This window comes from Squalius cephalus (assembly GCF_949319135.1).
Source record: "Squalius cephalus genome assembly, chromosome: 9".
NCBI lineage: Eukaryota > Metazoa > Chordata > Actinopteri > Cypriniformes > Leuciscidae > Squalius > Squalius cephalus.
The window spans coordinates 45,250,836-45,263,335 of record NC_137130.1 but is presented as its reverse complement, the minus strand read 5'-3'; the positions used below and the strand labels follow the sequence as shown (position 1 = coordinate 45,263,335).

The 12,500-nt window shown below is 41.0% G+C and overlaps 1 protein-coding gene across 1 annotated transcript in view; it reads right to left on the bottom strand.

Moving 5' to 3' along the window:
* The window catches only part of LOC307165018 (myosin heavy chain, fast skeletal muscle), a gene marked incomplete at its 5' end in the record, with an annotated part of 11,114 nt that extends 474 nt beyond the window's left edge, over positions 1–10,640 (bottom strand). Inside the window, 37 exons of the mRNA XM_079882271.1 lie at positions 1–59; positions 143–247; positions 344–514; positions 919–1,044; positions 1,139–1,342; positions 1,452–1,760; positions 1,970–2,094; positions 2,186–2,351; positions 2,442–2,625; positions 2,708–2,904; positions 2,999–3,117; positions 3,223–3,349; positions 3,424–3,813; positions 3,923–4,013; positions 4,109–4,254; positions 4,352–4,528; positions 4,613–4,855; positions 4,942–5,197; positions 5,279–5,415; positions 6,094–6,217; positions 6,323–6,440; positions 6,512–6,599; positions 6,680–6,747; positions 6,989–7,295; positions 7,371–7,541; positions 7,630–7,779; positions 7,884–8,002; positions 8,088–8,226; positions 8,402–8,505; positions 8,589–8,687; positions 8,764–8,827; positions 8,925–9,017; positions 9,107–9,221; positions 9,324–9,351; positions 9,978–10,134; positions 10,214–10,357; positions 10,440–10,640. The exon at positions 1–59 is cut by the window's left edge and continues 37 nt beyond it. Coding sequence (XP_079738397.1) covers positions 1–59; positions 143–247; positions 344–514; positions 919–1,044; positions 1,139–1,342; positions 1,452–1,760; positions 1,970–2,094; positions 2,186–2,351; positions 2,442–2,625; positions 2,708–2,904; positions 2,999–3,117; positions 3,223–3,349; positions 3,424–3,813; positions 3,923–4,013; positions 4,109–4,254; positions 4,352–4,528; positions 4,613–4,855; positions 4,942–5,197; positions 5,279–5,415; positions 6,094–6,217; positions 6,323–6,440; positions 6,512–6,599; positions 6,680–6,747; positions 6,989–7,295; positions 7,371–7,541; positions 7,630–7,779; positions 7,884–8,002; positions 8,088–8,226; positions 8,402–8,505; positions 8,589–8,687; positions 8,764–8,827; positions 8,925–9,017; positions 9,107–9,221; positions 9,324–9,351; positions 9,978–10,134; positions 10,214–10,357; positions 10,440–10,640 — 5,621 coding nt within the window. The remainder of the gene's footprint in view (positions 60–142; positions 248–343; positions 515–918; positions 1,045–1,138; positions 1,343–1,451; positions 1,761–1,969; positions 2,095–2,185; positions 2,352–2,441; positions 2,626–2,707; positions 2,905–2,998; positions 3,118–3,222; positions 3,350–3,423; positions 3,814–3,922; positions 4,014–4,108; positions 4,255–4,351; positions 4,529–4,612; positions 4,856–4,941; positions 5,198–5,278; positions 5,416–6,093; positions 6,218–6,322; positions 6,441–6,511; positions 6,600–6,679; positions 6,748–6,988; positions 7,296–7,370; positions 7,542–7,629; positions 7,780–7,883; positions 8,003–8,087; positions 8,227–8,401; positions 8,506–8,588; positions 8,688–8,763; positions 8,828–8,924; positions 9,018–9,106; positions 9,222–9,323; positions 9,352–9,977; positions 10,135–10,213; positions 10,358–10,439) is intronic.
* Positions 10,641–12,500: the final 1,860 nt, after the last annotated feature.

Below are 12,500 nucleotides of genomic sequence, written 5' to 3'. Positions count from 1 at the left end.
AGCTGCAGCTTGTCTACCAGATCCTGCAGTCGGGTCACGTTCTTCTTGTCTTCCTCAGTCTTTGGGTGTAAATATTGGTCATGGTCTTAGTTAAACTTTATATTGTAATATGTGGTAAATTTCTAATTAAAAGTAGTTTTACCTGGTAGGTAAGTTCCTTCACTCTCCTCTCGTATTTGCGCACTCCTTTCACAGCGTCTGCTCCACGTCTCTGCTCGGCTTCAACTTCAGACTCTAACTCGCGCACCTTCAGTAGAGAGTTATTGTTTTGCCTGTCAAATCTCTGCCACGACCAGTATATCTAAGAATGAATTTTGTTAAGCTCCAGAACACTCAAATTTACCCTGGACTCCAGTTTCTGGAGCTGTTTCTTTCCACCCTTCATGGCCAGACTTTCTGCCTCATCCAGACGGTGCTGCAGATCTTTGACAGTCACCTCCAGGTTCTTTTTCATCCTCTCCAGGTGAGCACTGGTGTCCTGCTCCTTCTTCAGCTCCTCAGCCATCATGGCAGCCTGAAATACAAGCCAATTTAAGTCAACTAACCTATTTAGATGGGCATTTGTGGCCTAATGGTTAGAGAGTCGGACTTGTAACCCGAAAGTCGAGGGTTTGATTCTCAATACCAGCAGGTAATGACTGAGGTGCCCTTCAGCAAGGCATATAACCTCCAATCGCTCTCTGGGTGCCACAACAAAAAATGGCTGCTCACTGCTCCTGATGTGTGTGCACTAACTCTAACTTGGATTGGTTAAATGCAGAGGACAAATTCCGAGTATGGGTTACCATATTTGGTCTTCACTTCACTTCATAGCTAAAAATACCTTCTATGAATATTCCCTTTGTTACCACATGAACCTAAACACAAAGTCAAATAACTGTTTAAATTAGAATAGAGAAGCAGAATGTAAACACTCACATCAGTGATGGCCTTCTTGGCCTTCTCCTCAGCATTTCTGGCCTCCTGGACTGAATCGTCCACCTCACCTTGAACCTGGACCAGATCAGTCTCAAGCTTCTTCTTGGTGTTAATAAGACTTGTATTCTGTGGGATGTAAGCAGTTAGTTTAGTGCACATTATATATGAAAGTTTATCATGTATCCTCAATTTGTTCCAAGTATTTAGTAATTTTTTGTACTTGTGAGTGCAGCAGTCCCACACGCTCGCTGGCATCAACCAGCTCTTGCTCCGCCACTTTGCGGCCTCTCTCTGTTTGCTCCAGTGCAGCTCTCAGCTCCTCAATCTCTGCTTGCATCAGGTTATTCCTGCGCTCCACCATGGCCACCTGTTCCTTCATGTCCTCCTGTCCTCTGAGAGCGTCATCAAGGTGCAGCTGGGCATCCTGTGGCAACATTCTTTCTTTGTTAGTTCTCTTGCTTTGGTTCATGTATCATATGCATATTGTCAAACATTCAATACTTAATCCATTTCCACATTCTACAGAAAGATACCTTGAGTTGGCCTTGGACGTTCCTGAGCTGTTTCTGGGCCTCAGCAGCCTGGCGGTTGGCATGACTCAGCTGGACCTCCATCTCATTCAGATCTCCCTCCATCTTCTTTTTGACTCTCAGGGCATCATTTCTGCTCCTGATCTCAGAGTCCAGTGTGCTCTGCATGGAATCGATCACTCTTTGGCTGTTCCTCTTGATCTGTTCCATCTCCTCATCCTTCTCAGCAATCTTCCTGTCAATCTCGCTCTTCACCTGGTTTAGCTCCAGCTGCACACGAAGAATCTTGGACTCTTCATGCTCCAGGGTGCCCTACAAGGACAGAAGGAAACTTTTTCAATTTGTCACAATATACTGTAGCCTCTAGAGTGATGGCAGTACATATATGAAGGTTTAAGAAGGACATAATTAGCAGAAATTAAGATTTTCATTTAAGGTTTAGAACCATTCCATATTCAATGTTTTAATGTTATGCAAAGCAATGGTATCATAATGTTAGTATCATAGCAAAGGAATGGCACCTCAGCTTCTTCAAGCGCAGTCTGGATCTCTGATTTCTCAGACTCCACTGTCTTCTTGGCTTTCTCTAACTCGTGAATGCTCTTTCCAGTCTCTCCAAGCTGCTCGGTGAGGTCAGAAATCTCCTCTAAAAGGGTTTAAAAATCATAAGTGTAAGATTTTCTATTTTAATGCATCTCTTTTTTAGTCCTTGTTGTACAAATAAAAGTTGCATTTACGTTGCAGATTCTTGTTCTCCCTCTTCAGTGTCTCGAGGTGGTCAAGAGCTTCCTCGTAGGAGTTCTTCATTTTGAAAAGCTCAGTGCTGAGAGAACGAGCTTCTTTCTGAGCACCTTCTAGTTCAGCCTGACTTTCCTCATACTTTTGTTTCCAGTCTGCTAGCACCTGAAAATGAAAGAAATGTAGTCATTGTTAATTAGCTAAGTCCTCGGTCCATCAACGTTTAGGTTTAAAGGTTATCCATGTCTTTCTTACCTTGTCAAAGTTTCTCTGCTTCTTGTCAAGGTTGGCTGCCAATGCATTTGCCCTCTCCACATCAATCATGAGATCCTCTACTTCACCCTGCAGTCTCTGTTTGGTCTTTTCCAGAGAGGCACACTTTGAGTTCACCGCCTCAATGGATTCTTCAGCATCCTGCAGACGCTGGGCCAGCTTTTTCCTGAGGGAAGTGATGTGAAATTATGAAATCTTATTCATATTAAATGTAGGATACTGAAGACTTGTTCCACTGATGTATTTACTTGGATTCCTCAAGCTCCTCAGTGCGCTGGATGGCATCAGTCTCATATTTGGTTCTCCACTGAGCCACTTCACTGTTGGCCTTAGACATTCCACGCTGGAGTTCAGCTTTGGCCTCCTGCTCTTCCTCAAACTGCTCTCTGAGCAAATCACAGTCATGGCGGGCAGACTGAACCCCATGGGCCAGAGCGTTCTTGGCCTATCAGGCAGAACATTTTGAGTTTTTCAACAGTCTACAATCCATACAATGGTTTAGATTATCAAAAAAGCGAATTAATTATGTATAACTCTACCTTGACTTCTTCCTCAATATGTCTTTTGAGTTCCTCAATTTGCTGTGTATAAGCCTGTTTTCCTCTAGTTAATTGTGAAACAAGTGCTTCTTTCTCTTCCAGTTGGCGACTAAATTCACCTTGGAAACAGGTTACAGATATTACAATGAAATAACAATAGCATACAGACTTTTTACTCATTTAAAAAAAAAAAGCTTTTACACGTGTAGCTTACTCTGTCTTACCATTTTCAGTCTGAAGTCTTGCACGTTGTGCATTTATGTCATTCAACTGACGAATATTTTCATCACTCTTGGATTTGATTTCACTCAGCTGGTCTTCCAGGGTGCGGCACATCTTCTCTAAATTAGCCTAAAGAGATTCAAGGTTATATCCAGATGTTTTTAGAGATGATTTTATATTTAATAATCCTCTAATGACATTACCTTTGATTTAGCCACAGCCTCCATGTTACTTGTCAAGTCATCAATCTCCATCTTGTATTCACTCTTCTCCTTCTCCAGCTTCTGTTTGACCCGCTGAAGGTTGTCGATCTGTTCTCCGAGTTCAGCCACACTGTCCGCCTGCTTCTTCCGGAGAGCTGCGGCCGTTGCTTCATGCTGCAAGGTGGACTCTTCCAGATCACGACGCAACTTCTGGAATTCAGCTTCACGCTTCTTGTTCATCTCAATCTGGGCAGAAGTGGCACCACCAGCTTCCTCAAGCCTCTCACTAATCTCTTCAAGTTCCCTGGAGAGATCAGCTCTCTGCTTCTCCACTTTAGCACGAGCAGCTCGCTCGGCCTCAATTTCCTCCTCCAGCTCCTCTATACGGGCCTAAAGAAAGAAAGAAAAATGAATTATCCAGTGATATTTGTAATGCGGGTTATCCCAGCTATGCATCTATTTCACAGTTTCACATTGAAATGATTCGGGTTAGGGTTACCTGAAGTTCTTTGATCTTCTTCTGAAGCTGTGCTCCCAAAGACTGTTCATCCTCAATCTTGCTGAGAAACTGACTTATCTCAAAGTCTTTCCTGTTTTTAAAAGTTTTTTTTTTTTTTTTTTTAAATGTGCAGAATACTTACTTTATATAAAATGTGTCATTGTGTAAAGACTGATGTCCACTCACTTTTTGATCTTCTCTTCTGATTGCTGTTTGTCATTCTCCAGGTCCATTACGGACTCCTGAGCCAGTTTCAGATCACCTTCAAGCTTTCTCTTGGCTCTCTCAAGGTCCATACGGAGCTTCTTCTCCTGCTCCAGTGAGCCCTCAAGCTATTGTCACAGAAACCAGAGCATTTAATTCTGGTATAGATACACAACATTAATTTCCTATTGATTCATGTTCTTATTCTCATGCCAAATATCTTACATCATCCACTTGCTGCTCAAGCTTTGTCTTAGATTTAGTCAGAGTGTTGACTTTGTCTTCCTCTGCCTGAAGGTCATCAAGAGTCTGCTGGTGTGCCTCTTGGAGGGCTTTCTTCTCTTTGGTCAGCTTGGCAATGCTCTCATCTTGAGAGGCCATCTCCTCCGTCAGGTTTTTAACCTAAATGTAAACATTGTTCACTGGTTTCATCTTCAAGATCCTGAACAGTCAGCAGTGTGAAGAACATGTGAAAAGATTATTGACCTTATTTTCTGTTGCATGCTTCTCTTTCTCCACTTTGGCCAAGGTGAGCTCCAGGTCATCAATGTCTTTCTTCAGTTCAGAGCATTCGTCCTCCAGTTTCCTCTTCTTGGCAGTCAGTTCAGCATTGATTTCCTCCTCATCCTCCAGTCTCTCATTTGTCTCTTTGAGTCTGGCTTCGAGCTGGATCTTGCTTTTAATGAGACCTTCACATCTCTCCTCAGCATCAGAGAGGTTTTCAGATTCCTGTTCATTGAGATGGATTTAGTTGAATGGCTTTTGTTCATAGCTGTAGCATCAATATTAAGATCAATAAGAGCTGAAATACTCACAGATGTTACTTGCAGTAGAAGGTCGTTTTTCTCCTGAAGAAGTGACACCATTTTTTCTTCAAGCTCCTTCTTTTTAGCTAATGCCTTTGTTAGATCCTCCTTCATTTTCTCAAAGTTCTCCTTCATGGCTACCATTTCTTTCTCAGTCTCTGCACTCTTCAGAAGAGGCTTGATCTTGAAGTACAGCTTCATCCATGGCCAATGTTTCACATTCATGAATGAGCGGATGTTGTATTGGATGGAATAAATTGATTCTCTGTGTAAATTGCAATCAGTAAATTAGTCATTATCAGTCTTTCGTAACAAACAGTTGTGTTCCAAACAGTTTTTTAAGTACCTCCTTTCCATCATTTTGACAAACTCCTTCCTCATGACGTATCCACGGCACAAAGCCTGAGTCATGGTAACCAGCGTTGCTAATTTCTCATCTCTCATCTCCTCAAGAGTACCCAAGAGACCAGCTTTGAAGAATACCTACAAGAACATTTGGAAGATAATAGTTTTAAAAAAGGCCAAGTAGTCCTCATAATTGTAGATGTGAAAATAAATCTATTATATTCTATACTATAACATACAATGACACTCTAGAGAATTCTGTGCTGTCCTCTTTGACTCAACTCTTTAGGGAGGCATAACAATGTCTCTGTGCACAAAGCAGGATCCATTAAGGAATGCTTCACTAAGTCTGGTGTGGAAGAACTGTACTTCTTTACTGTACTGAAAACCAGACGCCATCACCGCGTCAGTGCCTGACCTTACTGATTTTCTTTTGTTTGAATGGCAGCAAATCCATGCCTCCATCTTCACCATCTAGTGCAAGGCCCTCCTTCCTCAAACTGTTGCATTAAAGTTGCAAGTGCAGAATTATTTAGAATGTCATTGTGTAATTCAGCTTTTTGTTTTCCATGGAATTTCTGAAATGATTGAACCTGTTAATGGGATGCTTCACCCTAAAATGTGTGAAAAAATTTACTCAGGTTGTTCATGACGGACCACATTAACTTTCAATGTATGGGGAAAAAAACTGCTGAAACATTCTTCAGATATCTTCACTTGTGCTCCACTGAAGAAAGTAAATGATACAATTTATGACGTGAAGGTGAGTAAATAAGGACAGAATTGAAATTTTTTGGTATCTTTCGGTTTGATCACCTTGGTGTGTCCAAACTTGTACTGGGTGTGGTCAACATCAATAGAGCCCAAGAGTTTCTCTGAAGCCTTTTTGTTGTCAATGAACTGTCCCTCAGGGATGACGCTAGCATTTAACACTTTGTATCTAGAGGACAGTCAGAGGAGAGTCATGGAGGATAAAAATGGTCATAAGAGGATGAAGATGTGGTGCATCATCTCTAATTCAGTGGATGCAAAAAGGTGTCTTTACCTCTGCTTGAAGTCACCATAGAGGATTCTGCTGGGGAAACCCTTCCTGCAGATTCTGATGCCCTCCAGCACACCATTACACCTGAGCTGGTGGATAACCAGGAAGTTCTCCATCAGACCTGCAATGGAAATGTTCTTAAGGTTCCAGAGATATTTTCAAAACCTTTGAGTCTTCAGAGATTAGGATTACCTGGAGTCTTGGACTCATTAGGAATCAAGCAGCGCACAAAGTGAGGGTGAGTGCTCCTCAGGTTAGTCATCAGCTTACCCAAGTTCTCCTGTGGAAATGTTTGTCGTTAGTCTAATCTTTATTAGAGAAAAAGTTCACCTCCTTCATTAAAAGAGAGAATCTGTTTACCCTGAAAAGTGCAGACACTGTCTGGAAGGAACCACCCTTCTTCTTGCCTTTCTTTCCTCCTCCCTCAGCTGTTTTATGTCAATGAAAAAAAGGGTCTTTATTGATCTTGTATTGCTTTCCATTAACCCCTTCAATAAATCTCTATTTGAATTTTGTTGAATCTATTTGTTATCTTGCATAGCTATATATACAATTTTCATGATACTTTAGAATCTGTGATCACATAGTGTGTTACACTCTGATAATCTAAGCATGTGTATTGTACATAATTAAAACACAAAGGAATTGATGAAATGCAAATGTTCGTACCTTCGGCACCGCCATGAACGGCATACAGGAAGGCCAGCACTTTGAGCGATGACTTTTGGTAGAGTTGCACGACAGAGTCGTTCAGTGGATCCTTGTTCTTGTCCAACCAGCCACCGATGTTGTAGTCCACAGTGCCGGCGTAGTGGACCAGAGAGAAGTGGGCTTCTGCCTTACCTTTGGCAGGCTTGGGCTTCTGGAAAGCTGCAGTTTTGCCCAGATGCTGATCATGTAGCTTGTTTTTGAAGCTTGTGTCTGTAGCCTTGGGGAACATGCACTCCTCTTCAAGGATGGAGAAGATGCCCATTGGCTGTTGAAGAAATGTTCACACTCAAGTACAGGCACAATATGAATAATCATTTTAATTTGCTGAATGTCCTCTTACCTTCTCAATGAGCTCAATGCAGGCAGCCAAGTCCATACCAAAGTCAATGAACTCCCATTCAATGCCTTCTTTCTTGTACTCCTCTTGCTCCAGAACAAACATGTGGTGGTTGAAGAACTGTTGCAGTTTCTCATTTGTGAAGTTGATGCAAAGCTGCTCCAAGCTGTTGAACTGACAATTAAGCAGAGGCAAGTTATTACTATTGTCTATTATGTTTTATATCCTGATTGTTACAGAGACTTTGATAGCTGAAGCTCACATCAAAGATCTCAAATCCAGCGATGTCCAGCACACCAATGAAGAACTGCCTTGGCTGCTTTGTGTCCAACATCTCATTAATACGGATGACCATCCACAAGAACATTTTCTCATAGACAGACTTGGAGAGCGCAGAGACTGAGTTGTTCACCTGAGAAATTCAAAGGTCAGCGTAGATCATATCATTACTCTTTTACTTCCCAAGACAACTATGAATGTCTACGAGACACTTTATTCGAGTAGATAAGTGATCACCTGTGGTACTGTCTGGCCTTTGGTCACCATCTCATTTCCGACCTTCACTCTGGGGAAACACAGAGCTTTCAGCATGTCAGCGGAGTTGAGGCCCATGAGGTAGGCGATTTTATCAGCCACTGAGGAAGAACAGTTTTACGCATTATTGTCACTAATGAAGTGAACGTTTACACGTCAGTTTATGCTGCTAATTGTACGTCTTACCCTCGGTGCCGTCAGGCTCGGCCTGCTCCTCTCTCTGCTTCTGCTTAAACTTCATCCCTCCATGATGCATCACCGCACCTGTCAGCTTGTAGATGCTGATTTTCTCATCAGCAGTGAAGCCCAGGATGTCAATGGCAGTCTGTTTTTTACAGTGACCAAGTGAATCACATATTATTTGGGTCAAAGAGAAGGGTATTTTATATTGTATGTCATGCAGTTTTCAGTTTATGCTAGTGTTATTCTGATGTTTATGTTTGTACAGATATATTGCATAGAATCTGAAAATACTACTACTACTACTACATTCTACATACATCTGTGGCAATGAACTCCTCCACATCATCGATACTCTTGACAGTGATTTCGCCCTGGCTGATCATTGGATAGTCGTAAGGGTTGGTGGTGATGAGCAGGGCCTCTGTAAAGAGTTGATGTGCAGTGTGTTAACAGTGTTCTCAAACATGGAAATAAATGAAATGCACAATACTGTAGATTTCTCACCGAGCAGCTCTGGCTTGTGTCCGGTCATGAGCTGGTAGAAGATGTGGTAGCTCCTCTCCGCAGACAGCTGGAATGTTACTCTGGACTTTTCCAGCAGATCTTTCAAAGACAAAAATGGGTTAACCCACATCTTACTCTCCAAATAAAATGTCTGGCTTAAAACAATGTGACTCACAAGTTTCAATATCAGCTGAGGCCAGTTTTCCAGTGGTCCCAAAGTGAATCCTAATGAATTTACCCTATGAAGATTGAAATTATTTACAAAAGGTCAGCTGTTTGGCAGCTTTGAAAGTGTGGCTGAAGTTGTATAATGTTATAATCATTAGTTTAACTCACAAAACGAGAGGAGTTGTCATTCCTCACAGTCTTGGCATTACCATAAGCCTCCAGCAGAGGGTTGGCTGCCACAATTTGGTCCTCCAATGATCCCTATATGTAATTGTAGGACAATGGAAAGTTATTAGGTAAAACACAAATGCTGTTATCAATAACATTGTCTTGAAGAGATATTCACTAACCTGCATTTTTCCAGGGACATTTTCTGCCTTCTTCGATCCAGACATCGCACCAACAGTTGCAAAGTACTGAATGACACGTTTCGTGTTCACAGTCTTTCCTGCACCAGATTCTCCACTGGAGGTTCACAATAGATCATCATTTAGTCATAAATCCTCTACGGATTTACATTATAATGGAAAAGCTTCAGGTTATTGCAGAAGAAGAATATTCACTCACGTAATCAGGACAGACTGGTTCTCGCGATCTGAAATTAAACCATGAAATGTGAACAGGGTTTCCAAATTAGGTAGTAACTTTGAAGGCATAAAGTGTTATAAAATGTTACATTTTTTCTAGTCATTCATTCATGTCCGTGCATAAAAATGAGATTCAGTAAAATTATGCAACAATGCATACTTAAATAATTGTTATGAAGCAATTACTAATTGAATGCAACGTTGAAAAAACAGCTTGGTCTGGTTTACTAGCTAATAATGTTTGGACCTTTTTTATCAGTAAATATTACAAAATGTATTGTTTGTATTTAGTCTATTCATCTATCAAGACTGCATTATGGCTGTCCAGCGGTTGAAGCATTAAACTAACCCTTACTTGTGGAGGACCAACTTCCAGATAGTAGTCGCCTGAACTCTTTGCTTTTTTCACGGATATGACGTAAACACGCACGGATGAATGAAATGGTAGTATATAAACTTTATATATGATAAGGCAAAAACTGGGATGGATTTATCATGTATGTGCACATTTTGTTAATATCAAACAACTTAAAAATGCACTATTTTACATTATATGTAGTTATTGTGAATATTTTTTTTAAATATAAGTTTGTCATAACTCTCGCTTGTTGAGAGACTTCTGGAATCCACTTACCAGTGAGCATGAACTGGTAGGCGTTGTCAGAGATGGAGAAGATGTGAGGCGGGGCTTCAATCCTCTTTTTGCCTCGGTATCCGTTCACAACGACTGTATCGTACACTGGGAGCCACTTGTAGGGATTGACGGTGACACAGAACAAGCCAGAGTAGGTCTGAAACGGAGATGGATAGTCCAGTCTTACAATGCTGCCGCCCCATCCCAGGAATAAAATATGATTAGCTCAGACTTACGTAGATCATCCACGCTGCGTAACGCTCTTTGAGGTTAAACAGCACAGCCGGCTCATTGAGGTGGGTCATCATGGCCATGTCCTCAATTTTATCAAACTTGGGAGGATTCATGGAGAAGATTTCATCTTCTTTTACCGTGACAGTCTGTAATGAACATTGATCAGTGATCAAGAGAGACTTTCATGCACACATTTGTATATTTAACTGAAGAACTCACGATACTTACTTTCCCACTGTGAGTTTTCACAGTAGCTTTTCCACCCTCTTTACTAACAAGCGTACCCTTCAGGTACATCTCGTCCGCATCTGTCACGAAGAATGCCGTCTTGGCATCAAAGGGGGTGTTCTGAGCCTCTATCCTCTCTCTCTCCGGCTTGCGGAGGAAGACGGCCGCCGGGCCGAAGCACTCCATCTCCCCATCTCCCATGATCGCACTGCGGAGTCATATATCACCTTAACGCTGCTTATATTACCTCTACTTTTCTCAGGTATTCACATTATAAACTAGTCATCTTGTCATTATTTTTACAATGTTGTAATCAGTTACTTATCAGTAAATGTAACTGGTGTTAGTTTACCTTTCACGATGCTCCTAGAGGAAAACAACAGCTTTCTGAAAAACACTAAGAGACAGTGATGTATGTTAGCATCTTCAATTATGGGTTAGTATACATCATTTGAATAAGGACACTCAGGCGTTCTACATTATATCTTATATTAAAATGTGCAGTTCCCTCACCTTAGCCTGTTCACTGTGAGTGTTGGGGTTCGGGCTGCCGCTTATATAGTGTGATTACTGAGTGCTCAGCAGAACCGTCCCGCCAGATTTGATCATGTTACGTCTTTACTGTGGTGTGATGTTTCTCTGTTCCGGTGAGGAAATAGGAAGATGTTGTCATTCAACCAATATGAGGAATACCGTTACATTGGCACACACAGATAATGAGCTTTGGGTTAAAAGACATGGCATAAAAGTGTGTCACGGTCCATGATTTTTTAGATTGTAACTTTCTTGTAGATGTTAGATTTTTTTCATGCAAATGCATTGCCTGTTTGATAAGTTCGATTCGATGTTGCTTAGGTCCAGTTTCAGTGCAGAACTTTAAAGGTAATGGATCTTGGCACAGCAGAGAAACTCTCAGATGCAAAGAAGCAGACTAATGTCACCGGTATTCAGTTTCAGGACATCAAAACTTAGAAATCAGTTAAAACGGCTTTGTCTGTTCCTGTTGTTAGTTTACATTGCAATTCAGGTTTTGATATAAATGTGGTTAGTGGTCTCATGAGCAAGGGGCAGAGAGTACAGCTTGGCCGGTTTTCCAAGAATTCTCCCAACTTTTGCCAGCAGGAGATATAATTAAAATCTTCAAAACCTCAAAGATTTATTACCAGAGATAGACAGTCTCACGTCATCCTTCCAAATGAAAAATAATATCTCTGACAGATTTTTTATTGGGCCATTACATCTCAGCAGTCACGGGATAAGGTAAACTGGACTCATAGTGAAATTATGACTCAAAGTTATAAACAGCTTGTGCTTATATGGGAAAATCATAAATATAGCTCAGCTGCTGTTTGTATGGGGATTAGGGCATTACTACAGGGAAGGCCCGACGGGAACTGTCAGTGAGTTCACCATCTCCCATCATTGGACTTTTCTGCTAAAACGTTACGTTTTTAGAAAATGTGCAGGTTTATTGGATTCTGGATTCTGTTAAATACATGGACAAAGAGTCTTTTTTTAATGTCAACCAGATGTTACAGCAATAAAAAATAAAAAATAATTAATTAATTATTAGTAGTTGTGGCACTGCAGAGTCTTGCTCACTTACTTCACAATGGTTGGCAGTCTTTGGGGAGTCCAAGACTTCTCCTTTTATAAATAAGATGTTGTCCCAGAAGAGCTGGCGCACTGTATCTGGTTATAATGTGTTGGGTTTTACTGCCTATATATGCTTGTGTTGACCCTTGACCCTTGAGCGGTCTTCATATAGGGGTGCACACTCATGATCTTGGGTCTACAGAGCCACAACGTGTAATTTTGTAACAAAATAATAGTTTTTATTTGAACAAATGTAATTGTACTGTTTATTAATGTTTGTAATGTATTTTAAATTTATATAAATAAATGAACAGATAAGGAACTCCCGAAAAACGTCACGTCAATTGAAACAAAGAATTAGTAAACATAAGAGTTCGATCAGAAGAAAATATATGAATTATCCAGTTGCGGCACATTTTTTAACTTTGAATCACGATGTTACCTCTTTACGCTTTTGTGGGATTG